Below are 26595 nucleotides of genomic sequence, written 5' to 3'. Positions count from 1 at the left end.
TCTAACCTCAGTCTTTAATGCTTTCCTGGGAGGGGCGGAAATACCCAAAAATTCCAACATAGAATATATTAAATTACTCCCCAAGGGAACCAAGGACCTGGATGATCCCTCTAGTTATAGACCTATATCGCTCATAAATCAGGATTTAAAAATTATGTCCAAGATCATGGCTAATAGACTGGCCGAGATCTTACCTAGGATCATTACGAACCACCAGGTGGGGTTTATTAAGGGGAGAAATGCCGTTACCAATATCCGAAAGACAATTCTAGTGGTAGACGCGGTTAGACTGGGTCTCACTGAGGGAGGGGCTAGACCTGCCCTAGTTACACTTGACGCAGAAAAAGCGTTTGATAATGTAAATTGGAGGTGGTTAGACAGGGTAATGGAGGCCATAGGGATTGTAGGCAAGATGAGACTTTACATCAGAAACCTTTATGCCAACTCGGGAGCTAGGGTACACACTCCGGGCTTTCTATCAGACGTGTTCCCTTTGATGAAGGGAACAAGACAGGGTTGCCCATTATCTCCTCTTTTATTCAACCTTGCAATCGAGCCGTTGTCAAGAATACTAAAGGGACAAAATAGCTTTAAAGGAATCAAGATAAGGGGTTCAGAAGTAAAGACAGCGCTTTTTGCTGATGACATCATACTTTATATGGGGGACCCCGCTGCGGATTTGCCACAGACTCTTGCCTTGATTGAAAAATTTGGCTCATTCTCCGGTTTCAAACTGAACAAAAAAAAGTGCGAGATCATGTTCCTAAAGGGGCATCATGGGACAATGGGGGGACAAGTAAGGGATGGCTGTCTATGTGGAATTCCTATAGCACAATCTTCAATTAAATACCTGGGAGTGCATATAGGAAGAACGGTGGAAACAATCTATAACTTGAACTATGGACCGCTAATCAGGAAAATTATAGTTCAATTAAAGGGATGGAAAGGTCTGCCACTTCCATTACTGGCAAGATGCCACCTGATAAAAATGATGAGCTTTCCTAGGCTGCTGTATCCCTTCCAGACAATCCCGCTATTGCTAAAACTAAAGGATGTGAATAAGCTCAACTCCGCGTATACAGAATTTGTGTGGAGGGGAAGGAAACCCAGAATAAAGCTGCGTACGCTGATGAAGTCAGCAGAGGAGGGAGGTCTAAACTTTCCAGATGTCCAAGGATATAATCTTGTATGTATCATGAGGCATGTAATTGATTGGGTGAGAGGAACGAGTAGGCACTCAGATCATGCGATGGAAACTAAATATGCGTCACCGTGGGATCTGACATCCATTCTGCACTCCCCACTATCCAGGGTTGAAGGGCACATAAGGAACTCAATTATATTCCGAGACACCATGCTAACATGGAAGTCGGTAAGGAAAAAACTGGGGCTCTCATGGAAAGTGTCCAAGTACTTGAACCCCTGGGCATTCCCAAATTTTCCCCTGGGACGAGAAAACAAGCTATTTACTAGATGGAAAGAGAGGGGAGTCAGGAGAATGATAGATGTTATGAATGTGGAGGACAGGAGGTGGATGACAGGTCGGGAAGTGTTGGATAAGTACAACCTTAATAGCTCACATATCATCCAATATGAACAATTGAAACATGGAATAATAGGAGACCTGGGTGTGGTTGGAAGAGAGCTGAATAGAAGTTCGATTGATGAGTTACTGGAATGTGATGTAACAAGTGTAAATGTCTCTAAAATTTATCGATCGCTAAGGGGGCTGCTTATTTCACGGGAGGATAGTCGGACTTTAACAGCATGGGGGAAACAATTGGGAAGGGAACACGTGGTAGATGATATACTGAAAGGATGGGTACAAGTGCGGAAACATATTACCAATGAGAGATGGAGAGACACTCAATTCAGAATTCTACATAGGGCCATTATGGGTTTCAACATACCAGGTAGGGATAGGTGGTGTCCTAAGTGTCAAAAAGAGAAAATGGATATGCTGCATGGGCTATGGGAATGTGAGACAATCGCTAGGTTCTGGAACCAAGTCAGACTATTTGCCCAGTCAACATGGGGAATTTTCAGCAAACTAGACTTAATAGTGTGGATTTTCCACTCCTTTGAGGGAGGAGTAGGAGGAGGACCGAGCACGCAGGAAAAGAGGAAATACGCAATAACGCATGACATAGCCATGATAGCTAAGCATTGCATCTTAAAACACTGGATTCAAAGGGAGGGCCCATCCATAAAGGAGGTTATGGGCGAACTACACAACCTTCTGAAGTGGGAAAAACTAGAAGCGGAGAGGGATAAAGATGGGTTGACAGCCAAGTTTTTTGTGAGATGGAGACATTTTATTGAAAGCCAATTCACACAGGGAGAAATAATTAACCTGATGGCACCTTTTGTTCACTCGGAGAGGTATATCCTGAGTGATATCCAGGACAGCCTGGGTAAACTGAGAATCACCTAGGAGGGGGCTTTGGAGGGAGGGGGAGACGAGACGGTTGGGAATACCAAGGCACACTAGCAAAATTGAAATCATTCAGGGACGACACAGAGATTTAAACGAATTGTATTGCATATGTTATATTATATTTCATTACCTCTGTTTTGGTTTAATGTTGCTTTATACTATCTTAAATCGAACAGCAGCATGGAACTCCAAATTGGGGTATCACCCACCTCTATGTCATATTTTGTCAGACGAATGTTCTTCTTTTGCAATGATATTTGTCATGTTTTTACAAATTTGAAAAATCAATAAAAAACGTTTTGAAAAAAAAAACAAATAAAAAAATGAATCTGATACCAAGGATCTGCAAAGCCACCCCTATTCTTCACCTAATCCCCAATAGCTACAGATCACTCAAAAAAACCTGAGCCACCTGGATCAATATAAAACTATGCCAATACAGTCAGTAGTAGACAAAAAGGACTCACTGAATAAAGGTACATTTAATGCACTTATTTCCACACTAAAGCTGGAGAAAGTAGATATTCAGATCCTACAAGATACGATAAATCTACACCTTCCAGATATCTCTTCCTCAACTACGGACCCACCATTACTCAAACTCTTTCTAAACACAACAAAGAATGAAAAAAATAATATCCAAAATACATAAAAACTTATCCCAAGATGTTGATGTTCCAGACTTTTTGAACAAATGGTAAACAGAATTAAATACAAAATTCCTCCAAGAAGAAATCCAAATAATTCTAGGGAACATTCACTCCCTCACTACTTTGGTGAGGTATCAAGAATTAAATTACAAAATAGTCTCAAGATGGTATAAAACTCCAATCATATTAAATAAAATAAACAGCTCAATTTCCCCACTCTGCTGGAGATGTGGATCTGAACTAGGTACCCTGTCACATATCCTGGTGAAATGCTCAAAAATCCAAAATTACTGGGAAAAAATTAGAGACCATATTAAAAAGGTGACCAATATGGAAATACCCTTATCTTCCGAATTCATTCTCCTCAACTTAGATCCCTCAAAGTCACTCCTTAGGAAAAATTCTCTGTTACCACAAATAGTTAATGCTGCTAAAATAGTCATAAGACATTGGAAGAGTGAAGAGCCACCTTCATTTAAAGAATGGATCAGAGAGACAGTCCAGACAGGTACACTTGAAAAAATCAGACTGTCAAAAATCAAACATGGAAAAGATTTAAATGACTGGGAGGTTTGGCTAAATGTATCGTTATCATACTAAGAAGTTAGTTGAAAAGTTGCGTCTGATCAGCATGCAATGAGAAGTCTCATTTCGATAAAAAAAAACCCAAAAAAACAGAAAACTTAGCAGGTTTTATTTTTCTTCTTTGTCTTTGCTCCTGTTGCTCCCCCTTTCTTACCTTACTCTCTCACGTATTATACCCCTATATTCTTCCTCATAATTCTCCCCCCCATCCCCTTCCACCTTCTTGTTCTTACATCCCCTTTTCTTTATTCATGAAACCACCCGACAGTGTTATAAGTTGTTAATATACTTAAAAGTTTTTTCTGAATCCACATTGTCATAATTTGTAAGAAAGTGTCATGATGGTTCCCTACCCATCTATGTTATATTCTAAAGTGTTAAATAAAGAATTTAAAAAAAAAAAATTAACACAAGTGTTTCTGTGCTGGGAAATTGAAGTCCCCCTCGCCTTCCGGACTTTTCTGCTGGGACTGACCCGTGCAGACTCGGACTCCGGTGTCCAGGTTGTTTCTTCTGGGGTGTACCGAAATGGTTGCTTCACCCCTTGTCTGTCTCGCCTTGCCTCCGACCCTCACTCAGGATCCCTCATACTGCTAGACTTTTCCCCTGGTACTCGCCGAACACAGCACCGTTTTCAGGTGGCTTACTCTGTCGGTCCTGCACTAGACCCCACCGGTTTCATCTGCCTCTCTCAGCCCCCAGTATTGGAATTTCTAGGAGACGTCAACTGACATCAGCCAGTACGTCTGACGTCAGCTACTGACAAAAAAAAAAAAAGCGATCAGACATCACATTAATGCAAAAAATTGTTTATTAAGTTATAGAAGGTGATACAGTGGGGGTGAAAAGTGTGACCACACAGGTCAGGAAAAGGGCACACAATTCCCACTGCAAGTGTAATTGCTAAATGTTAAAGTATACATAGATATAAATAAAGGTATAAATTACAATACCGGAAAATGGTAATCCAGGCAGGCATAGATTATATAAAAAATTGCAAATGCTAAGTATATTGGAAGTAATATAAACAGCCCAAGGATTACAGACTGAAATGTGTACAAAAATGACCACCTATGGTAGATTTGCATCATAGGATCTGGGAATGTAAATTGCAATATTTGAGTATTTAATGGCACTGATTAAAAGCAACTATATATTCCATATTAGTAACCAGAGCCCTTGGTGTGATAAATGTCATATTATTCCAAATCATACAGAAAGGATCATATGTAAATAGACTATACAGGGGATAGAACATACTATCATCTAAGATAGTAAATAAAGATCCGCTTACCAAGTTCGATATAGAGAGCAAACCAGACCGCGTAATCCTGCACTGCAAAAAAGTGTTGCCGCTATTGATAGAGAAGAGCGCCCACCCGACGGCCATTTCGGTGTGAGCCTTCTTCAGGGAGTGACATCATGTGCATGAACGTTAGTATCAAAAAAGGTCCAGTGTCCAATCAGTGCATGACACGCCAGAGATTGATGCATGAGCGTCCCTGGAAGCGGGCCCGCCCAAGCGCCGCACCACATCGGGCTCCGGGTCACGTGGAAATCACAAGATCACGGAGGCCCAGTGCATAGAGATGCAGCGCACGAATGGAGGAGACCGCAAGAGAACTGCGCATGCGTACCACAGATCACGGCCGATGGGAAAAATGCATTACCATAATTTGGAAGCATGCCATCTACTGATCTAAGGCATGAGTTGATTTACTGCTATAACATTTCCCACATTTTAAACAAACATGTCTTTTACCTTGTGTGAATTTTCATGTGTCTAACAAAAGTGAATCTGTGAGCAAAGCATTTCCCACATTCTGAACATGAAAATGGCTTCTCCCCTGTGTGAGATTTTAGATGCACATTAAGCTCTGCTTTCCGAATAAAACATTTCCCACATTCTGAACATGAAAATGGCTTCTCCCCTGTGTGAGATTTTAGATGCACATTAAGCTCTGATTTCTGAATAAAACATTTCCCACATTCTGAACAGGAAAATGGCTTCTCCCCTGTGTGAGATTTTAGATGCACATTAAGCTCTGATTTCCGAATAAAACATTTCCCACAATCTGAACATAAAAACGGCTTCTCCCCGGTGTGAGTTTTTATATGCATTTTAAGGGATGATTTCAAACTAAAACATTTCTCACATTCTGAACATGAAAATGGCTTCTCCCCTGTGTGAGATTTTATATGTATATCAAGATGTGATTTCTGAATAAAACATTTCTCACATTCTGAACATGAAAATGGCTTCTCCCCTGTGTGAGATTTTATATGTATATCAAGATGTGATTTCTTAATAAAACATTTCTCACATTCTGAACATGAAAATGGCTTCTCCCCTGTGTGAGATTTTAGATGCACATTAAGCTCTGCTTTCCGAATAAAACATTTCCCACAATCTGAACATAAAAATGGCTTCTCCCCGGTGTGAGTTTTTATATGCATTTTAAGGGATGATTTCAAACTAAAACATTTCCCACATTCTGAACATGAAAATGGCTTCTCCCCTGTGTGAGATTTTAGATGCACATTAAGCTCTGCTTTCCGAATAAAACATTTCCCACATTCTGAACATGAAAATGGCTTCTCCCCTGTGTGAGATTTTATATGTATATCAAGATGTGATTTCTGAATAAAACATTTCCCACATTCTGAACATGAAAATGGCTTCTCCCCTGTGTGAGTGCTTATATGCCTATCGAGATTTGATTTCCGAATAAAACATTTCCCACATTCTGAACATGAAAATGGCTTCTCACCGGTGTGAGATTTTATGTGGTAATAAAGATGTGATTTCAAATGACAATATTTCCCACATTCTGAGCATGAAAATGGCTTCTCCCCTGTGTGAGTTTTAATATGCCGATCCAGCTGTGATTTCCGAATAAAACATTTACCACATTCTGAACATGAAAATGGCTTCTCCCCTGTGTGAGTGCTTATATGCCTATCGAGATGTGATTTCCGAATAAAACATTTCCCACATTCTGAACATGAAAATGGCTTCTCCCCTGTGTGAGATTTTAGATGCACATTAAGCTCTGATTTCCGAATAAAACATTTCCCACAATCTGAACATAAAAATGACTTCTCACCTGTGTGAGTTTTTATATGGTCATCAAAATGTGATTTCCTAATAAAACATTTCCCACATTCTGAACAAGAAAATAGCTTCTCCACTGTGTGAGTTTTTCTATGCATATTAAGGGAGGATTTCCAACTAAAACATTTCGCACATTCTGAACATGAAAATGGCTTCTCCCCCGTGTGAGATTTTAGATGCACATTAAGCTCTGATTTCTGAATAAAACATTTCCCACATTCTGAACATGAAAATGGCTTCTCCCCTGTGTGAGTTTTTATATGGCTATCAAGATGTGATTTCCAACTAAAACATTTCCCACATTCTGAACATGAAAATGGCTTCTCCCCCGTGTGAGATTTTAGATGAACATTAAGCGCTGATTTCTGAATAAAACATTTCCCACATTCTGAACATGAAAATGGCTTCTCCCCTGTGTGAGTTTTTATATGGCTATCAAGTTGTGATTTCCGACTAAAACATTTCCCACATTCTGAACAAGAAAATGGCTTCTCCCCTGTGTGAGTTTTTATATGTCTATCAAGCTGTGATTTCCTAATAAAACATTTCCAACATTCTAAACAAGAAAATGGCTTCTCTCCTGTGTGAGTTTTTATATGTACATCAAGATGTGATTTCTGAATAAAAGATTTCCCACATTCTGAACAAGAAAATGGCTTCTCCCCTGTGTGAGTTTTTAGATGAACTTCAAGCTGTGATTTCACACTAAAACATTTTCCACATTCTGGGCATGAAAATGGTTTTCCTTTGTGAATTATTTTGTGTGAAATTAAAGCTGACTTTTGGGTAAAACACTTTCTACATTGATTACATGAATACGTCTTCTCCCCTGTCTGAGCTCTTTGTTGTTTAACACCCCTTCTGTGGCTTTTATTTTGCTGAACATTCTGCAGTGAATCAACACATTGTTTCGAAGCAGCAGACAGATCCTGGGTGTGAAGGACTGAGGGTAGATCTGGGACAATTACTTGCTCTTCATATGTATTCTGTATAATGCCACAATCGTCTGTGAAAAGAATAAAACAGATTTTTGTAAAATTTGCCCCTTCAATGACCAACACCAAAAGCTGCCCCTACACTAACTCCAGACACACTGCACACAAAATGGTATCTGTGGATCTTTACCCTCTACCACGGTACAAAGATATATTTTACTTGTACCCTCTACCAGAAATTTTGGAGGGTCCTGCCTCTAGTTCCTTTCATCCTGGTCTGAATTACCCTCCCCATCAGTCCCAAGCTGGAAGCACTGCCTCGGTGAAGCAGCAACAGGCTCTGTTTAAATGACTGTCTTTAGATGATAAATCGCACACTGCAGCAAAGTTGTTGAGAGGTCTAATAGACGAGACAGATCTGTGTCTCTTGCCATCCGAACCAACAACCAGCCATGGCCGTGTCTGTTAACGTGCCTGTAACCTAGTGGTGGCTCTGAAGCTTAGGAAACTCGCACATGTGCCATGCACCATGCCTGGACCACGTGCTCAACTTCGTGGTTCAGCAGTTTATGAAAAACGAGCTCAATTTGCCAGAGCTACTTGTGAAGGTATGCTGTGTGTGCCCCCATTTTCCACCAATCCACTCCAGCTTCCACTTGTCTGGCAGGGCTTCAGCAGCGGTTGCAAATGGCAGCTTAGCAACAGCTGTGTGACGTGACTACGCTGGAACTCCACATTGCACATGTACTTGGCAAGGCTTTCTGACCAACAGAAGGCATTAGTTGAATACCAGATACAGCTTAATAGTTTTTATTTATATAGCGCCAAATATATTCCATCGCACTTTATAACACCAGCTCCAATATGAGGTATTCCGGTCAGCCCCCATGCATAAAAACTGACTCATGAACATGGATGTCTGAAATCTGTGACTTTCTACAAAAAATTGAGGAAACAACGAAGATGGGGTGATGATGAAGCCATAATCAGCATAACCATCCCGCTATGGTGCCTCCTCAAATGCTTCATGCTCCCAATTAAAGAAGAAGCTTTGCATGTGGGCCAGGTAGAGAGGGAGTAAGAAAGTACAGAGTGCTACATGCTTGCCAATCCCCTGTCCCTGTCCAGGCACAGATGACACCTGCCAGGCACCAGACATTGCACATTCATAAGCACCATCAGCAACATTGTCAGACGTTTTTCCCAGCCCAGCATTAAAGTATCCGTAATCCAGGACTTGACATGGAAATGAAAATATACAGCCAGCCAAACAAGCACCCACCCAAAGGACCAAACACTGAACGGGCATCTTTACAGACTGCTTGCCCTGGAAATGTGGCCATTTAGGCTACTGGACACTGAAGCTTGCTGCAACCATATGGCAGCGGCTGGCCTTCGGGACTTACTCCCCAGTGCAACTATTTATTTACCCTACAACAGCACGTATATTATAACTAGAAATGAGTGAACTTTTCAGGGTTCAGTTCGCCGAGGCTAACCAAACATACAGTGCGTTAGTTGAACAAAACTCTGAATCTTTATCAAACCTTTCTGAACGCCACTGAATTCAAAGGGAGGCCAAACATAAAGCAGAGTAAACACCTTTAGGGAGGGGGGGGGGAGGGCGAAATCCTTCCAAAACAGCAGAAATACATTTTACAGTGCAGTACCACTGTTTTGGCATAGCCATTAGCTTCCTACACTATTCACATAAGAAATATAAAGGTAGATGAGAGACAGGTGTAGGGCTTGTGCTCCAATAACCATACAGACAAGAGACAACTTTGAGTCCTATCTTGGAGTCTTGACATTTAAAAACATGTTTGAGTGGCAGGTGCAGGCGTCTTGCTCACAGAAGACTGGCACTACCCAAAAGAAAAACTTGGGAGACCCATATTGTAATCTTGACATTCAAAATGCTTTCAGGCAGACAGCAGCATCAATTCTCCTCTCGCCATAGGGCCTTAAGAGCTGGGAGGTACAGTCCATGCAATACACAGGCTGTGGCCCGTGATTTCAATTTTAAAAAGTGAACGGACAGTTGCCATACCTTCTGCAGCAGCAGATCCAGGACATAATAGTGCCATAGAAATATTTTGACAACCAGGTTAATCCATGCAGGACTTATGTGATGTCGCCCAGGCGTAATGTAGCCACTAGGTTTGCACCGTAATTGCACATGACCTTCCCTGGCTGCAGGTTCAGTGGAGACAGCAGTTTATCAAACTCGGCCTGGATAGTGTTGCACAACTCTGCAGCTGTGTCACTGCATTCTCTGATGCATACTAATTTAAGCACTACCTAACTGCATTGGCTTACACACAGGATGTTGCCTGGCATTTACATTTTAAAACTCAATAAAAAAAATGTTTAAAAACATTTCAGACAGACAGCAGGACAGTGACATTAATTGTTCCCCTCCATTTCACCATAGTGTCTTTGCACAGCAGGATGGTATGGTCCATGCAAGACACAGGATGTGGCTTGGCATATAAATGTTAAAAATAAAGAGATGCATGAAAGATAGGCATAGGCCTTTTGCTCCCAGAAGACTGTCCCTACAGACAAAAATCTCTTTGCGTGTGAGGTGGAAAGAAAGGGTATCTTTTTCATGTAGACTGTAACGACATCATCAAACTTGGAGTGACTAATTTTCACCCTAGTTTGGCAGCATTGCTTCCCTTGCATACACATATGAATCTTCGAAGACTCCATTTGGGAATTGCCAACGTAACCTTCTCGGTTTGATCCTCCTCCTTATCTGTTGAGCTACTCAGCTGCATGCCTCTGGGTTCACACCAAGTGGGATCTACATCATCTTCAGGCTCTAGCTCGTCCCACTCCTCTTCCTGACTTGACATCACAGGACGGTAAGCCTCAGGTATCTCAGTCTCATCATTATCACCTCTACCGCCAAGAGTTAACATCAGTTGACGAGGGTTGGGATCCTGCTGGGAACCTACTTTGTCCGGGCCAGGATCCAACTCACAAAGATTTTGGGCATCAGTGCATATACTTTCCTCCTCTTCAGTCTGGGAATCTTTAGAGTGGACCTGTGATGCCCATGGGATAGAATGTGTGAACAGCTCTTGAGACTCTTGCATGTGTGGTTTCCCACAGTCACTTTGAAGGTTGGCAATTTGTGACGTGGGCGCAAACAATTGTAATTGGGTTGGCACCTTGGAGGAATGAACTGTGTGTGATGTTGAGGTGCAGGAAGAGGAGGAGTTGCCACTTAATACAGCGCTTGCCATCAATTCCAGCACCTGTTCTCTATCAGCCTCATTTCAAAGTTGAAGCGATGTGTGGCTGTCAAAGAAATCTAGTGGAGTAGGCTGTCCAGTAACAGTTGTTCTCATTTCTCTCGGGATAGGATGAGCCGGCGTTTGCTCACTAGACCCATTTGCCTAATGGAACTTCCCACACGTACACCTCCAACACCTATTTCCCTTTCCACGACAACCTCATTGTAATTTACCACTCCTGGTTGTTGTACCTTTCCCCTTTCAAGCAGATATTTCACAACACAACGCTCACACCTGTCAGACACCTGGCACAAACGATTATTTATTTCCTGCCTGAGTTGGCAAAAATGTGAAGGCACTAAAAAGTACCACTACCTACAAATGCGGTTCATTGCGTAATTTGGAACATACACAGAAAAGTGCCAAGAAGACCCTTTTAGATTTTTCAATAGCAAATTGTCAGCAGCCAGCACTAACAATACCTGTAAATGTATTTCACTGCTGAATTGTGTAGCCAAGTAAAGTTGCCAAGAACTACTTTTTAGATACTTCCCTAGCAACATTTTAGACCAGGCACTAATAAGAAACAATACCTATAACTGTGTTAGCAGAATTTTGAGCAGGCAATTAAAATTACCAAGAAACTCTTTTTACATACAGTACACACCAAAAGTTTGGACACACCTTCTCATTCAAAGAGTTTTCTTTATTTTCATGACTCTGAAAATTGTAGATTCACATTTAAGGCATCAAAACTATGAATTAACACATGTGGAATGAAATACTTAACAAAAAAGGGTGAAACAGCTGAAAATATGCTTTATTATTCTAGGTCCTTCAAAGCAGGGCTGTGGAGTCAGTAAAACAAACCTTCGACTACGACTCCTCAATTTCTCTTGCTCAGAGGAGTCGACTCAGACTCCGACTCCTACATATATTGCTTATAATTAGGTGAAAAATTTATTGTAGTACATGAACATGTGTATGTGAACATCAGACATTTAATAATTTTTATGATACAATAATCAAGATATTTGGATAGAGCATAAAATATATTTATATTGGAATACAACTTTAGAACATAAAACACTGTAATAAATTGTAAATATGTAATACACTATGTAATATACAGTAGATTACATATATATCTTGTGTGTGTGTGTGTATATACAGTTAGGTCCAGAAATATTTGGACAGTGACACAAGTTTTGTTATTTTAGCTGTTTACAAAAACATGTTCAGAAATACAATTATATATATAATATGGGCTGAAAGTGCACACTCCCAGCTGCAATATGAGAGTTTTCACATCCAAATCGGAGAAAGGGTTTAGGAATCATAGCTCTGTAATGCATAGCCTCCTCTTTTTAAAGGGACCAAAAGTAATTGGACAAGGGACTCTAAGGGCTGCAATTAACTCTGAAGGCGTCTTCCTCGTTAACCTGTAATCAATGAAGTAGTTAAAAGGTCTGGGGTTGATTACAGGTGTGTGGTTTTGCATTTGGAAGCTGTTGCTGTGACCAGACAACATGCGGTCTAAGGAACTCTCAATTGAGGTGAAGCAGAACATCCTAAGGCTGAAAAAAAAGAAAAAATCCATCAGAGAGATAGCAGACATGCTTGGAGTAGCAAAATCAACAGTCGGGTACATTCTGAGAAAAAAGGAATTGACTGGTGAGCTTGGGAACTCAAAAAGGCCTGGGCATCCACGGATGACAACAGTGGTGGATGATCGCCGCATACTTTCTTTGGTGAAGAAGAACCCGTTCACAACATCAACTGAAGTCCAGAACACTCTCAGTGAAGTAGGTGTATCTGTCTCTAAGTCAACAGTAAAGAGAAGACTCCATGAAAGTAAATACAAAGGGTTCACATCTAGATGCAAACCATTCATCAATTCCAAAAATAGACAGGCCAGAGTTAAATTTGCTGAAAAACACCTCATGAAGCCAGCTCAGTTCTGGAAAAGTATTCTATGGACAGATGAGACAAAGATCAACCTGTACCAGAATGATGGGAAGAAAAAAGTTTGGAGAAGAAAGGGAACGGCACATGATCCAAGGCACACCACATCCTCTGTAAAACATGGTGGAGGCAACGTGATGGCATGGGCATGCATGGCTTTCAATGGCACTGGGTCACTTGTGTTTATTGATGACATAACAGCAGACAAGAGTAGCCGGATGATTTCTGAAGTGTACCGGGATATACTTTCAGCCCAGATTCAGCCAAATGCCGCAAAGTTGATCGGACGGCGCTTCATAGTACAGATGGACAATGACCCCAAGCATACAGCCAAAGCTACCCAGGAGTTCATGAGTGCAAAAAAGTGGAACATTCTGCAATGGCCAAGTCAATCACCAGATCTTAACCCAATTGAGCATGCATTTCACTTGCTCAAATCCAGACTTAAGACGGAAAGACCCACAAACAAGCAAGACCTGAAGGCTGCGGCTGTAAAGGCCTGGCAAAGCATTAAGAAGGAGGAAACCCAGCGTTTGGTGATGTCCATGGGTTCCAGACTTAAGGCAGTGATTGCCTCCAAAGGATTCGCAACAAAATATTGAAAATAAAAATATTTTGTTTGGGTTTGGTTTATTTGTCCAATTACTTTTGACCTCCTAAAATGTGGAGTGTTTGTAAAGAAATGTGTACAATTCCTACAATTTCTATCAGATATTTTTGTTCAAACCTTCAAATTAAACGTTACAATCTGCACTTGAATTCTGTTGTAGAGCTTTCATTTCAAATCCAATGTGGTGGCATGCAGAGCCCAACTCGCGAAAATTGTGTCACTGTCCAAATATTTCTGGACCTAACTGTACATAGATATAGACAGATATATAATGGAGAGATAGGCAGACAGATAATAGATATAGATAGATAATAAATAGATAGATAAAGGATAGATAATTGAGATATATAGACAGGTATATAATAGAGAGATAGGCAGGCAGACAGACAGATGCACAGACAGACAGACATTGCACAGTATTATAAATGGATAATCTTGCTCACTGTCAAGTAGAGGGGTGCTCAGAGAAAAAGAGACGATACTGAAAAGCGTAGCTCTGGCACACCCAAACGAGAAAGAAACAGATATGGTGGTCCAAAAATTATTTTTATTATTATTATAATTCTTCACTCATTTGCAAAATATCGAGTTGTAACCTTCATTCATTTCATGAACGTTTTCGGCATTAAATAGCCTTTATCAAAAAATTAGGTCTGCATAAACAAAATAACAGAATTAACAATCAGTATATATGTATTTTTTAAGATCCATATATAACATCATTTTAATTTACAATAACAGTCGCCACTGGATCATAATAATATAATAGAACAAACAAGTATAAGTGTAGCATGCAAAAGGACTGTAAGCGCCCATGTACCTAAGTTTACTGGGTCACAGAGTGTGGGCACCCATAGAGGTCTGTATAACCGGTAAGGCTGTAAAACAAAAGAAAAAAAACATGTGACAAGCCGATTGGGAATGTAAAGGAGGAAGAGAAAAAAAAAAAAAAAGAGAGCAGAAAAACAACAATAAATGTTAGAAAGGCTAAGATTGAAAAGAATAGATACAAAAGTAAATCATTGAGTACAAGAGAGAGAGAGAGAGACATGAAAACACAGGAAAAAGCAGGTGTGCAGGAGCCAGATAAAACACTGGTGTAATCTAACAGGTAAAACCATATGAACAAATACCTGGTAAAACTGGGAATCGGCATATAGAGGCAAAACACCTATACAAAGAATAAGTGAGTTAGCACCACGTGTCAGAAATAGAAACATAAGATCTAAGGACCTATAAACCATACCTTATGTGATACAAGAAATACAAGCAGGGCTGTATGCAGAGATCTTTAAATAGTATAAAGACTGGTCTCCCAACCAACCCAGAGAGCCACCAACAGTCACGTGTTATTAGACAAAGCAGCAGGAATGAAAGCTAACTAATAAAGTGAAGGCACATAAGTGTGGCTGAAGGAGCTCATTACCATGACAGTAAATGAATGACAGAGGCAGAAAAGAAGAGATAAAGGACAGTTCCTGCACAATTCTTGGTAGGTGAATATGCAGATTTATAGTAAAGCCAAAAAAAAGAGATTGAAACATAAAACTACAAAAATAGGAACATAGAAAAAAATAGGAACATAGAAGAAAAAAAAAAAAAATCGGCTCACCACTTGACTCATGTAGCCTAAAAAATAAACAAAACCAGAGAATATAAATACGCTGTGATAAATATGGACTCCACAAACTACCATCGGCTCCAACGTCTGAAGCGTGTATATCCAAAAGGATTCACGTGTTTTTTAAACTTTTAAAAACACGTGAATCCTTTTGGATATACACGCTTCAGACGTTGGAGCCGATGGGTCTCAACAGGGAGTGTGATATTCTCCTCTAGGTGCTGAGGATGGGTGATAGTTTTTGGAGTCCATATTTATCACAGCGTATTTATATTCTCTGGTTTTGTTTATTTTTTAGGCTACATGAGTCAAGTGGTGAGCCGATATTTTTTTTTTTTCTTCTATGTTCCTATTTTTTTCTATGTTCCTATTTTTTTCTATGTTCCTATTTTTGTAGTTTTATGTTTCAATCTCTTTTTTTTGGCTTTACTATAAATCTGCATATTCACCTACCAAGAATTGTGCAGGAACTGTCCTTTATCTCTTCTTTTCTGCCTCTGTCATTCATTTACTGTCATGGTAATGAGCTCCTTCAGCCACACTTATGTGCCTTCACTTTATTAGTTAGCTTTCATTCCTGCTGCTTTGTCTAATAACACGTGACTGTTGGTGTCTCTCTGGGTTGGTTGGGAGACCAGTCTTTATACTATTTAAAGATCTCTGCATGGTGTCCTGATTGCACCACACTGGAGCACGGCCCTGCTTGTATTTCTTGTATCACATAAGGTATGGTTTATAGGTCCTTAGATCTTATGTTTCTATTTCTGACACGTGGTGCTAACTCACTTATTCTTTGTATAGGTGTTTTGCCTCTATATGCCGATTCCCAGTGTTACCAGGTATTTGTTCATATGGTTTTACCTGTTAGATTACACCAGTGTTTTATCTGGCTCCTGCACACCTGCTTTTTCCTGTGTTTTCATGTCTCTCTCTCTCTCTCTTGTACTCATTGATTTACTTTTGTGTCTATTCTTTTCAATCTTAGCCTTTCTAACATTTATTGTTGTTTTTCTGTTCTCTTTTTTTTTCCTCTTCCTCCTTTACATTCCAAATCGGCTTGTCACATGGTTTTTTTCTTTTGTTTTACAGCCTTACCGGTTATACAGACCTCTATGGGTGCCCACACTCTGTGACCCAGTAAACTTAGGTACATGGGCGCTTACAGTCCTTTTTCATGCTACACTTATACTTGTTTGTTCTATTATATTATTATGATCCAGTGGCGACTGTTATTGTAAATTAAAATGATGTTATATATGGATCTTAAAAAATAAATATATACTGATTGTTAATTCTGTTATTTTGTTTATGCAGACCTAATTTTTTGATAAAGGCTATTTAATGCTGAAAACGTTCATGAAATGAATGAAGGTTACAACTCGATATTTTGCAAATGAGTGAAGAATTATAATAATAATAAAAATAATTTTTGGACCACCATATCTGTTTCTTTCCCGTTTGGGTGTGCCAGAGTTACGCTTTTCAGACATTGCACAGTATACAGGACACACACGTTATACATAAGACACACACAGCACATGATACATTACAGATGACACACATCATGTTATACTCACAGTCACTTTCTGGGCTCTAGGAGTTCAGTGTGGCTTTTGTAACTGTATCTCCGACAGAGCTGCTGCCCCTCCCCCTCTCTATGGTAAAGACAGGAGAGAACACAGAGCGGAGAGCAGGTGAGGGCGCCCCCTGCCTGAGGCTGTGCAGAGCGGGAGAATACCAGACGCAGGGCACAGAGGAAGGGGGAGGGGCGCTCTCTGCAGGAGGCTGTGTAGGGAGAGGAGAGGAGGGCGCCCCCTGCCTGAGGCGGTGCCGAGCGGGAGGAGACCAGACGCAGGGCCCAGAGGAGGGGGGAGGGGCGCGAGCAGCAAAGTGAAAGTAAACAGCTGCTCCCTAGGCGCCCCCTCTGCTGTCTGCCTGCCGGCGCCCTGTGCGGCGCACAACTCGCACATGCCTAAAGACGGCTATGAACATGTGTATCATTCGCTTTTAAACTGACCTGATGACAATTGTGTCTCATCATCATCCACCTCTGGAGACAATAATTGCAGTTTCCCACCATCGGCTTCTTCTGACCACAGCTGCTCAAATATTAGGGAATTATCGCACACGACCTCCTCATGTCTCTCTCAAAATATGCACGGTGAGAGGCCAGAGGCAGCCATGAGTGGAAAGGTAAAGAGCTCCTCTGAGTGTTCACGTGTGGGGTGACTTCTCTCCTGGGACTCGTCATAGTGGGAGGAAGGAGGATCACGGTGAGAATTATGTGGTCCAGCCTCTTGGCTAGTGAGAATGGACCGTGTGCTCGCACTGTTCTGGTTTCAACAGTGGTGTACTGTGCCCTCATAACATGAAATAGGAACTTAGAACAAGGGGATGTTTGAGGTCCTCCTGCAGAAGCAGGCAAAGTTTGCCCTGTCACACAGCCAAAAAGACCAAATTCAGCACCATGTCCACTTCCCCATCCCTTAACGTATGACTTGAGCATGTATAATTAGGTACGTACGTAAGCAAACTCTTATTACAGAATAGAATGTATTGGAATTATCCCTTGGGACTGTTTGTTTGATCTTGCAGAAGATAGCAGCAATTTTAGAAATCTTCCTTTAAAATGGTGTTTTGTTTGGGACTGCACCAGGTAATTGAAAGCCATCAACTGCTGCGTAACTTGCTTTTGTGAGACACTTTGGTCGACCCAACGCCATTGAACTCTATAAGTACTAACACGCTCAGATAGCAGCAATTTTAGAATTCTCCCATTAAAATAGTGTTTTGTTTGGAGCCGCAGCTAATTTACCGCAATCAACCCTGCCTAAATAACTTATGTATTAAATCTATTTTTATTACATTTTTTCTTTTACATCAGTAAAATAAGACTTACAGTAACAGACCGACAAAATAAACACCTCATAATAAAGTCATTAGGGTCTCAACACACCTTTGAGGAAATTATTCCCTTCATATTATAAGAACAGGACACCTAAGTAATTACATTTGCTGATAATAGGACCTCAGGAAAGTCAACTCAGTAGGGTCCCATGACAATACAAAGAATACAGGTATACAATGGGAATAGAAATCTGAATGAACAGAGCGTGCGGGTGCCATACAGGAAGAACAGGCAAAACAATCTACAGGCCGTATGACTCTGCTCCCAAACAAAAAAAGGAATAAGTATAGGGAACAGAAGGACAGAAAGAGGGGAAAGAAGGAAGAAAAAAAAAAAAAACAAACGAGAGGGGAAAGCCACTCCACCCTCTCAAGAATTCCCAACGATCTATTGGAACTCTGGGGAATCAAAGAACATGATCCAAGACCCCACACCCGGATAAATTTATCAGTGGATCCACCAATTTTTACCATGAGATTCTCCATTCTCCAGAGACTGGCCAACTCCTCTAGCTAATCCATCAAAGTGGGACACCATATCCATTTCCAGCATCTAGGAATGATCATTCGAGCTGCAGTTAAGCAGAAGCGCAGCGTGTCCCTCTTCTGCGAGCACAAAGAGAAGGGCCACCTGGGCGAGATCCTCCACACTTTAAAACTCATTTTGGCATAGGGAGAATACTGACTCCCAGAATGATTGCAGTGTACCACAACATCCAGATATCTAACATTGACCCTTTTTCTGTATTACATTGCCAACACCTGTCAGATACTGAAAGAAAAATAGCATGTAACGTGGACAGGCATTGGTACCCCCAGGTAAGTATTTTTTTAATTTTTCTCCTTAGCTGCACATGCCAGAGATAATTTGAGAGACCAGAGAAATGCCCTGTTCCACCCATCCTCAGAAATGTCGACCCCCTAGCTCCTCCCTCCACAGAGAGACAAAGTTGGGCCTGTCAGTCGCATCCCTTTGGATAGATAAGCGAGATGGAATGTTCAGGTGGAGAGTTACGTAGGAACAGCTTTTCGAATTGAGTGGGGGGCTGTGAATACCCTCCCCCTGTCCTGAGTGGATAAAAAGGATTTCAGCTGAACATATTCCAACAAAGATCTTGCTTGTTGGCCAAAAGGACATTGTAGTTTGGCAATACGCTTCCTAGAAGAACATGGAAAAAACGGTGTTCCTCAGAACACCTAAACCCCAAAAAACGTCTAGAAGTTAGACCCAGGGGAGACTCCAAGTTGTTTAAGAGGTTGGTTAGCGGGCCCTGCAAAAAAAGAGAGCCCCTTCTGACCTCATACCACCCGAACTGTACAAAGAAAGTTTACCTCCCTTTCCACCCGAACCCTGCCCTCCCCTACCAGTTCACGGAAAGTAGTGTAATGGTATCTCTGAGCTATCCTGCTTGACCCCAACCCACTGTTTAGAGCCTCTGTGAAACTGCCAGTCTATCAGTCAAATCAGAACAGCTGCCCTATAGGCCGCAGCCGCTCCAGAAGTGGCGCATCTATTAGATGCGCCAATCCTGGTGCTTTTCTCCAGCTCATCCCGATGCCCTGGTGCAGTGGCATTCGGGGTAATATATGGGGTTGATACCAGATGTGTAATGTCATCTGGCATCAAGCCCTGGCATTAGTGAAGTCACGGCGTTTATCAGATACCCGACATCACTGACCTAGTAAGTAATAAAAAAAAAAAAATGGTTTTCACCAATTAGAAAGAACAAACAAATCGGGTCTGGCGTAATCCAATAAGGGGGTACCACGACGATCCATACTCACTGTCCCAATCAATGAAGAACAGAATGTTCCCCATTGGCTGGCAGAGCAGTGCGGTGACCTGAGCTAACATCAATAGGTCAGCCCAAGTCACTGCGGGGCATGACCAGCGCTGACTTCAGGAGGTTTGCTAGGTGCATTACCTGCGGTGATGGAAACCGCTGCACTCCTGATGTCAGCGCTGGAGACTGAGTTCAATGACCGCTGCATTCTCAGATCACCTCTCGCGAGCGGCCTGTGACGTTACCGCTAGTCACAGTCTGGGCCACCCGCGAGAGGTGATTTAAGAACACGGCGGTCAGAAACACCGCAGGTAATGAACTTTACTATCCTCCTGACAGCAACACTCATCATCCCCACAGCTGCTAGCACTGCAGAAGAGGACATGTTCCATAATAACGGAACGGACATACGGCATCCGATGTGTTTTTTTGTAGGATCGAATGCACACGGAAGTGCTTCTATGTGCCATCCAATCCTACACAAAAGACATTGAAAAGATGGTCCTGTCAGTAGGTCCGCAAAAAACCAGGAACTGACCAGGACAAACGGAACAGTCATGTGAATGAGCCCTTAGGGTCAGCAGTGAAGTTCAGGTCATCGCCTACGATCAGGATCCCCACTGCAAAGTCAGCCAGTGAGGACAGGAGGAAGGAGCAAGTTGTCGCCGGGTCTCTATTAGGCAAATACCAATTATCAATGGTGAAAAGGGAAGAATTAACACTTATTTTCAAAAAATAAACCACCCCTATAGTCGATCTTTGTGCCTAAAACCTCATGGCTACCTGTTGATACCCCTTTTGATTTTGATTCTGGATTGGAGCGGTGTATCCACTTGGTATAGTACCTAACCTTGAAGCAGCGGAGATGGCCATTCTTGAAGTGCGTCTCCTGCAATAGTAGGTATGAAATCGATTCCGTCAAATGGATCTGGTGACGGGGCAGTCCAGCAATTCCATGTGGAATAGAAAACGACCCATCAAGGGAGGTGAAAAACTGTTTGCCCCCCTCCACCCCGGCGGAGAGTGCGCTGCTGATCACTTGAGGGCACAGCATTCATCGGTCCCATCAAAAAGTGTAGCCAGTCCTCAATGGCAACCAAGGGGATGTCCAGGGCCGCAGAGAAGAAAGGCATGTCAGAGGGGGATCAAAGGATTTGCATGCATCCTGTGTAGCGAACCTGAAGGCGGAATGGGAAGCCCTAATTGTACAGGATGTCAGAGGAGCAACGCATGTCCAATAGTGGTTACAGGGACTTCCGCCTTTGTAAAGTGAAACAGAACAAATCAGGTACAATTTGGATTTGTCCATCTTCAAATAAAACTAAGGCCCCACTGTGGATCTTGAGCATAATAGGGTCCTTCAGAATATAGCGGTGCACTCTACATATCACATCTCTCGGGCGGTCATTTTCCACAGGTTTAGGGACCAGGGCCCTAAGAGCTCTATCTAGTTCCAACATCTTGTTAGGGGGTTCGCCCAGGATCTCGTTAAAGATGGTTTGTAGTGTACAAGGAAGGTGTTTGGATTTAACAGATTCTGGCACGAAACGTACCCTAATATTTTTTCTGCAGCTCCTATTTTTGGTATCATCCATATGAAGCATCCCACGGGGCAGGTGTTTTTCACCTACTTGTCACCGGGTCCGGGGTGCAGATCCTCTGTACCGTCACGGGGTGGTTTGGCCCAGTCCCGTTGCCCCGAGGCATACAGGAAGGGATGGCGGAGGGTGGTAGGAAGGATGGAGGCGGTAGTTGCAGGATGGGGGTGACGGTTAGAAAAGTCTATTAGATGATCATGACGCCACCTGTGATACATGGCCAGGTATGCGGCCGCCGCTGCTGGATCTCCCACCGGGGGAAAAGGTTAGGTGCAGCCGGGATGGTGTCGCTCCCCACAGGCGGAGTGGGATTACCTCGGGGAGGATGATGGAGTACGGGGGTGGTGGTAGTCTCCGTTCACACCGCAACGCTGGGCGACGGCACCGGTGAATGAGAGACAGGAGCTGCGCTTCCAGGTCTTTTACTCACAAGTTGTTCAGGCGCTAACCCAGAGTACCGTCCACTGCCACGATGAGCACCAGCCGATCCCGGATAGTCGGCGGTCACCGCTGATGCCCGTGAAAGTCTGTTAGTGAAGTGTCTCACAGTTGCTATCCGGAACCTGGGCCGAGCCTCCTGCTCCAAGCCACGGGCCCATGAAGAGAGACAAACACAAACTCCTTGTCAGTGCTAGGTGTTACCCAAGCTGTGCCCAGGAAGGTTCTGTTCTAGTATATTTCTACCCCATGTGGTGCTGCCCCCAGTGCTTTGTGTTGGGACATAGCCAGGTCATACCCCCTAAATTCTTTTTTTAAAACACACTGGACCCTAATTTTATGGCTCCATGTTCTGTATCTCTCACACACTGACATGAGAGTAATAGGAGATAATGGATTCTTGATCCCTAAACTGGAGAAACCCCTCATCAGCCCTGACCGCGGATAAAAGGAAAGAGCTGGAGCTCGTCCTCGCTCACATCGGCAGAATTCATGTCCAGCTGTATTTCTCCTCTATAACATAACTGCACATCCCGTGTTATCACAGATTCATTCACATTTCATGTGTATTTTACATGAAGGGTTAATATACCGCTGGAGAAACTGACACAGCAAAGAGCAGAAAATAGCAATGTGTGACTTGTGTGCGTTATTGGGTGGTCTGTACTCACCGGGGCGGTGATCTGTAGGAATCTCCTCTTTCCTCCGCTGATCGCCCCTCACATTTCTCTCTGGAGAATTAATATTGTTCAGATCTTTATCCGGATCCAAAATCTGCAAAACAAAATATTGTAAAAGACCGCGGGAATAATGGAGATAAGATCCGGACATGTGAGGTCTGTGGTCTGCTGTGATCCTGCCGTCTCCACCGCTCTCATTACACAAGTATAAAACATCTAATACTGGAGGAGAAACCAAGACTGAACACAAGGAGGTCACAGCCGTCTACACCTCATAGGGGAGATCTCCATCTACCTGAGGATCCTGTGGAGGAAGAGCGGGACATCTCTCTGGGGTCGTCCTCGTACTGGAGAGACCTGCAGGAGACACAGACAGGACGGACATCATTACTACAGACAGATAATTATAGGCCAGGTGTATTCAGTCCTGTCTATTACCTGGTGATGTGCGGGGCTGGTGCTCCTCCATCATCAATTCCTTGTACCGCTCCTTGTGTCCTTCTAGATACTCCCACTCCTCCATGGAGAAATAGACGGTGACGTCCTGACACCTTATAGGAACCTGACAACACAAGAACACCAACATCACCCAGAATCCTCCAGTGCCGTCCTGTATAATGTCCCATCAGTGTCACCTTTCCAGTCAGCAGCTCAAGCATCTTGTTGGCAAGTTCCAGGATCTTCTGGTCATTGATGTCCTCATGTATCCGGGGGTGAGGTGGAGGCTTCGGTATTGGGCTCAGGGTTCCTCCCCATCCTTCAGACACAGGGGCCTGACAGCGATCACTAGAGGTCTTCACTACAGTGTAATCCTGAGTATGTAAACACTAATAATATCACTACAGACATTTCCAGAGTCCATCACCTCCCCGGTCATATCCTCTGTTATTCCCATAGATAATGATGTAATGTGATGACATCAGAGCCTCTCACCTCCCCGGTCATATCCTCTGTTATTCCCATAGATCATGATGTAATGTGATGACATCAGAACCTCTCACCTCCCCGGTCATATCCTCTGTTATTCCCATAGATAATGATGTAATGTGATGACATCAGAGCCTCTCACCTGCCCGGTCATATCCTCTGTTATTCCCATAGATAATGATGTAATGTGATGACATCAGAACCTCTCACCTCTCCGGTCATATCCTCTGTTATTCCCATGGATAATGATGTAATGTGATGACATCAGAACCTCTCACCTCCCCGGTCATATCCTCTGTTATTCCCATAGATAATGATGCAATGTGATGACATCAGAGCCTCTCACCTCCCCGGTCATATCCTCTGTTATTCCCATAGATAATGATGTAATGTGATGACATCAGAGCCTCTCACCTCCCCGGTCATATCCTCTGTTATTCCCATAGATAATGATGTAATGTGATGACATCAGAACCTCTCACCTCTCCAGTAAGATGGAAGATTATCTCCAGACTCAGGTTTAATATCTTCTCCATAATTTGGTCTTTGTCCTTATTCATCTTTTATGACAATCAGGAAAAATCAAAAGAAAACAACAGAAGATCCTTTATTGTAAAGAAGATGAGATGATGTTGAGAAAAATCAACTAAAAACACAAAAAAAAATAACTGAAGAGAATAAGAGAAATTATTTGAAAAGATAAAACAGTGCAGATGTCGTCTTCCCTCTTTTCTGTTGGCGCCGACTGAATCCGATCTGAGGAGGAGACTGTGCAGCAGATTGGGCGACTCCAACACTTTATTCTTGGTCTTCAAATTGTCCAGTTTTTACAGGAGTTACTCATAAACCGTTGCTCTCTCCCTCATGAGTAGTGCGGGGTCTGTCGCTCTGTCTCCCCCATGCGAACAACGGCTCAGCTAACTGAACAGCCCGAACTACGGGCCGACAGGACGACGTTCGACAATTTTCCCCGCACCCACAGGGAGCCCCGACTCCCCGGTGAGTGCTGCAACCCCGGGAGCCCACACCGGCAACCCAGCCAACACATACCCACCGCTCCCTCCGCCCCCCGCACACATTACCGCACTCGGCTCTACCCCCCCGCACTCCGCCCCCGCACACATTACCCCGCAGGATGGGGGCACATACCAGCATTGGGCCACATCACAGCATCAGCATATTGTTACTTAACTTTATACTGTTCATGGCCTTCTTTCATTACAAGCCATGGACATCATTAAACATTAGACTCATCTATTAAAAAACTGTTCCTTCTGTTTGTTATTTTAAAACCAATAACCAATTCTAAGAATAATAAATTACACTGTTGAGGATAAAGAACTGAGTATACAAAAATACTTAATTCAGCCATTTCATAGATTCAGGTATATAGTTTAGTAAGATGTAAACTAACACACATACAGTGCCTACAAGTAGTATTCAACCCCCTGCAGATTTAGCAGGTTTGATAAGATGCAAATAAGTTAGAGCCTGCAAACTTCAAACAAGAGCAGGATTTATTAACAGATGCATAAATCTTACAAACCAACAAGTTATGTTGCTCAGTTAAATTTTAATAAATTTTCAACATAAAAGTGTGGGTCAATTATTATTCAACCCCTAGGTTTAATATTTTGTGGAATAACCCTTGTTTGCAATTACAGCTAATAATCGTCTTTTATAAGACCTGATCAGGCCGGCACAGGTCTCTGGAGTTATCTTGGCCCACTCCTCCATGCAGATCTTCTCCAAGTTATCTAGGTTCTTTGGGTGTCTCATGTGGACTTTAATCTTGAGCTCCTTCCACAAGTTTTCAATTGGGTTAAGGTCAGGAGACTGACTAGGCCACTGCAACACCTTGATTTTTTCCCTCTTGAACCAGGCCTTGGTTTTCTTGGCTGTGTGCTTTGGGTCGTTGTCTTGTCTGAAGATGAAATGACGACCCATCTTAAGATCCTTGATGGAGGAGCGGAGGTTCTTGGCCAAAATCTCCAGGTAGGCCGTGCTATCCATCTTCCCATGGATGCGGACCAGATGGCCAGGCCCCTTGGCTTAGAAACAGCCCCACAGCATGATGCTGCCACCACCATGCTTGACTGTAGGGATGGTATTCTTGGGGTCGTATGCAGTGCCATCCAGTCTCCAAACGTCACGTGTGTGGTTGGCACCAAAGATCTCGATCTTGGTCTCATCAGACCAGAGAACCTTGAACCAGTCTGTCTCAAAGTCCTCCAAGTGATCATGAGCAAACTGTAGACGAGCCTTGACATGACGCTTTGAAAGTAAAGGTACCTTACGGGCTCGTCTGGAATGGAGACCATTGCGGTGGAGTACGTTACTTATGGTATTGACTGAAACCACTGTCCCCACTGCCATGAGATCTTCCCGGAGCTCCTTCCTTGTTGTCCTTGGGTTAGCCTTGACTCTTCGGACAAGCCTGGCCTCAGCGCGGGTGGAAACTTTCAAAGGCTGTCCAGGCCGTGGAAGGCTAACAGTAGTTCCATAAGCCTTCCACTTCCGGATGATGGTCCCAACAGTGGATACAGGTAGGCCCAACTCCTTGGAAAGGGTTTTGTACCCCTTGCCAGCCTTGTGACCCTCCACGATCTTGTCTCTGATGGCCTTGGAATGCTCCTTTGTCTTTCCCATGTTAACCAAGTATGAGTGCTGTTCACAAGTTTGGGGAGGGTCTTAATTAGTCAGAAAAGGCTGGAAAAAGAGATAATTAATCCAAACATGTGAAGCTCATTGTTCTTTGTGCCTGAAATACTTCTTAATACTTTAGGGGAACCAAACAGAATTCTGGTGGTTTGAGGGGTTGAATAATAAATGACCCTCTGAATAAACTTTTCACAATTTAAAAAAAAATAAAAAAAGAAATAACATTCTTTTCTGCTGCAGTGCATTTCACACTTCCAGGCTGATCTACAGTCCAAATGTCACAATGCCAAGTTAATTCCGAATGTGTAAACCTGCTAAATCTGCAGGGGGTTGAATACTACTTGTAGGCACTGTATCTATGCATGTCTTTGTTCTCTTTTATTCTTTTACTAATACGTTTATATAGGTATATTGCATATTCAGTGTATTTTCCTTAG

General features: G+C 42.6%; 1 protein-coding gene and 1 pseudogene across 2 annotated transcripts in view; one reads left to right on the top strand and one right to left on the bottom strand.

Moving 5' to 3' along the window:
• Positions 1–26595, top strand: part of LOC142260531 (uncharacterized) — a 413103-nt pseudogene that overhangs the window by 183564 nt on the left and 202944 nt on the right.
• LOC142257404 (uncharacterized) overlaps positions 4488–26595 on the bottom strand; it is an 88444-nt gene continuing 66336 nt past the window's right edge. Inside the window, exons 1-5 of one of the 2 annotated variants that reach the window (XM_075329512.1) lie at positions 23980–24059; positions 23009–23382; positions 22866–22927; positions 22562–22664; positions 4488–7793 (exon numbers count right to left, since the gene is read on the bottom strand). In XM_075329512.1, coding sequence (XP_075185627.1) covers positions 5431–7793; positions 22562–22664; positions 22866–22927; positions 23009–23156 — 2676 coding nt within the window. In that variant the 5' untranslated portion in view covers positions 23157–23382; positions 23980–24059 and the 3' untranslated portion in view covers positions 4488–5430. Of the gene's footprint in view, positions 7794–22561; positions 22665–22865; positions 22928–23008; positions 23383–23979; positions 24060–26595 lie in introns of those variants that run through there. The other variant, XM_075329503.1, reaches the window with a different exon arrangement.

This window comes from Anomaloglossus baeobatrachus, chromosome 1, assembly GCF_048569485.1.
Source record: "Anomaloglossus baeobatrachus isolate aAnoBae1 chromosome 1, aAnoBae1.hap1, whole genome shotgun sequence".
Classification (NCBI taxonomy): domain Eukaryota; kingdom Metazoa; phylum Chordata; class Amphibia; order Anura; family Aromobatidae; genus Anomaloglossus; species Anomaloglossus baeobatrachus.
This window is presented reverse-complemented; position numbering and strand designations above follow the sequence as displayed.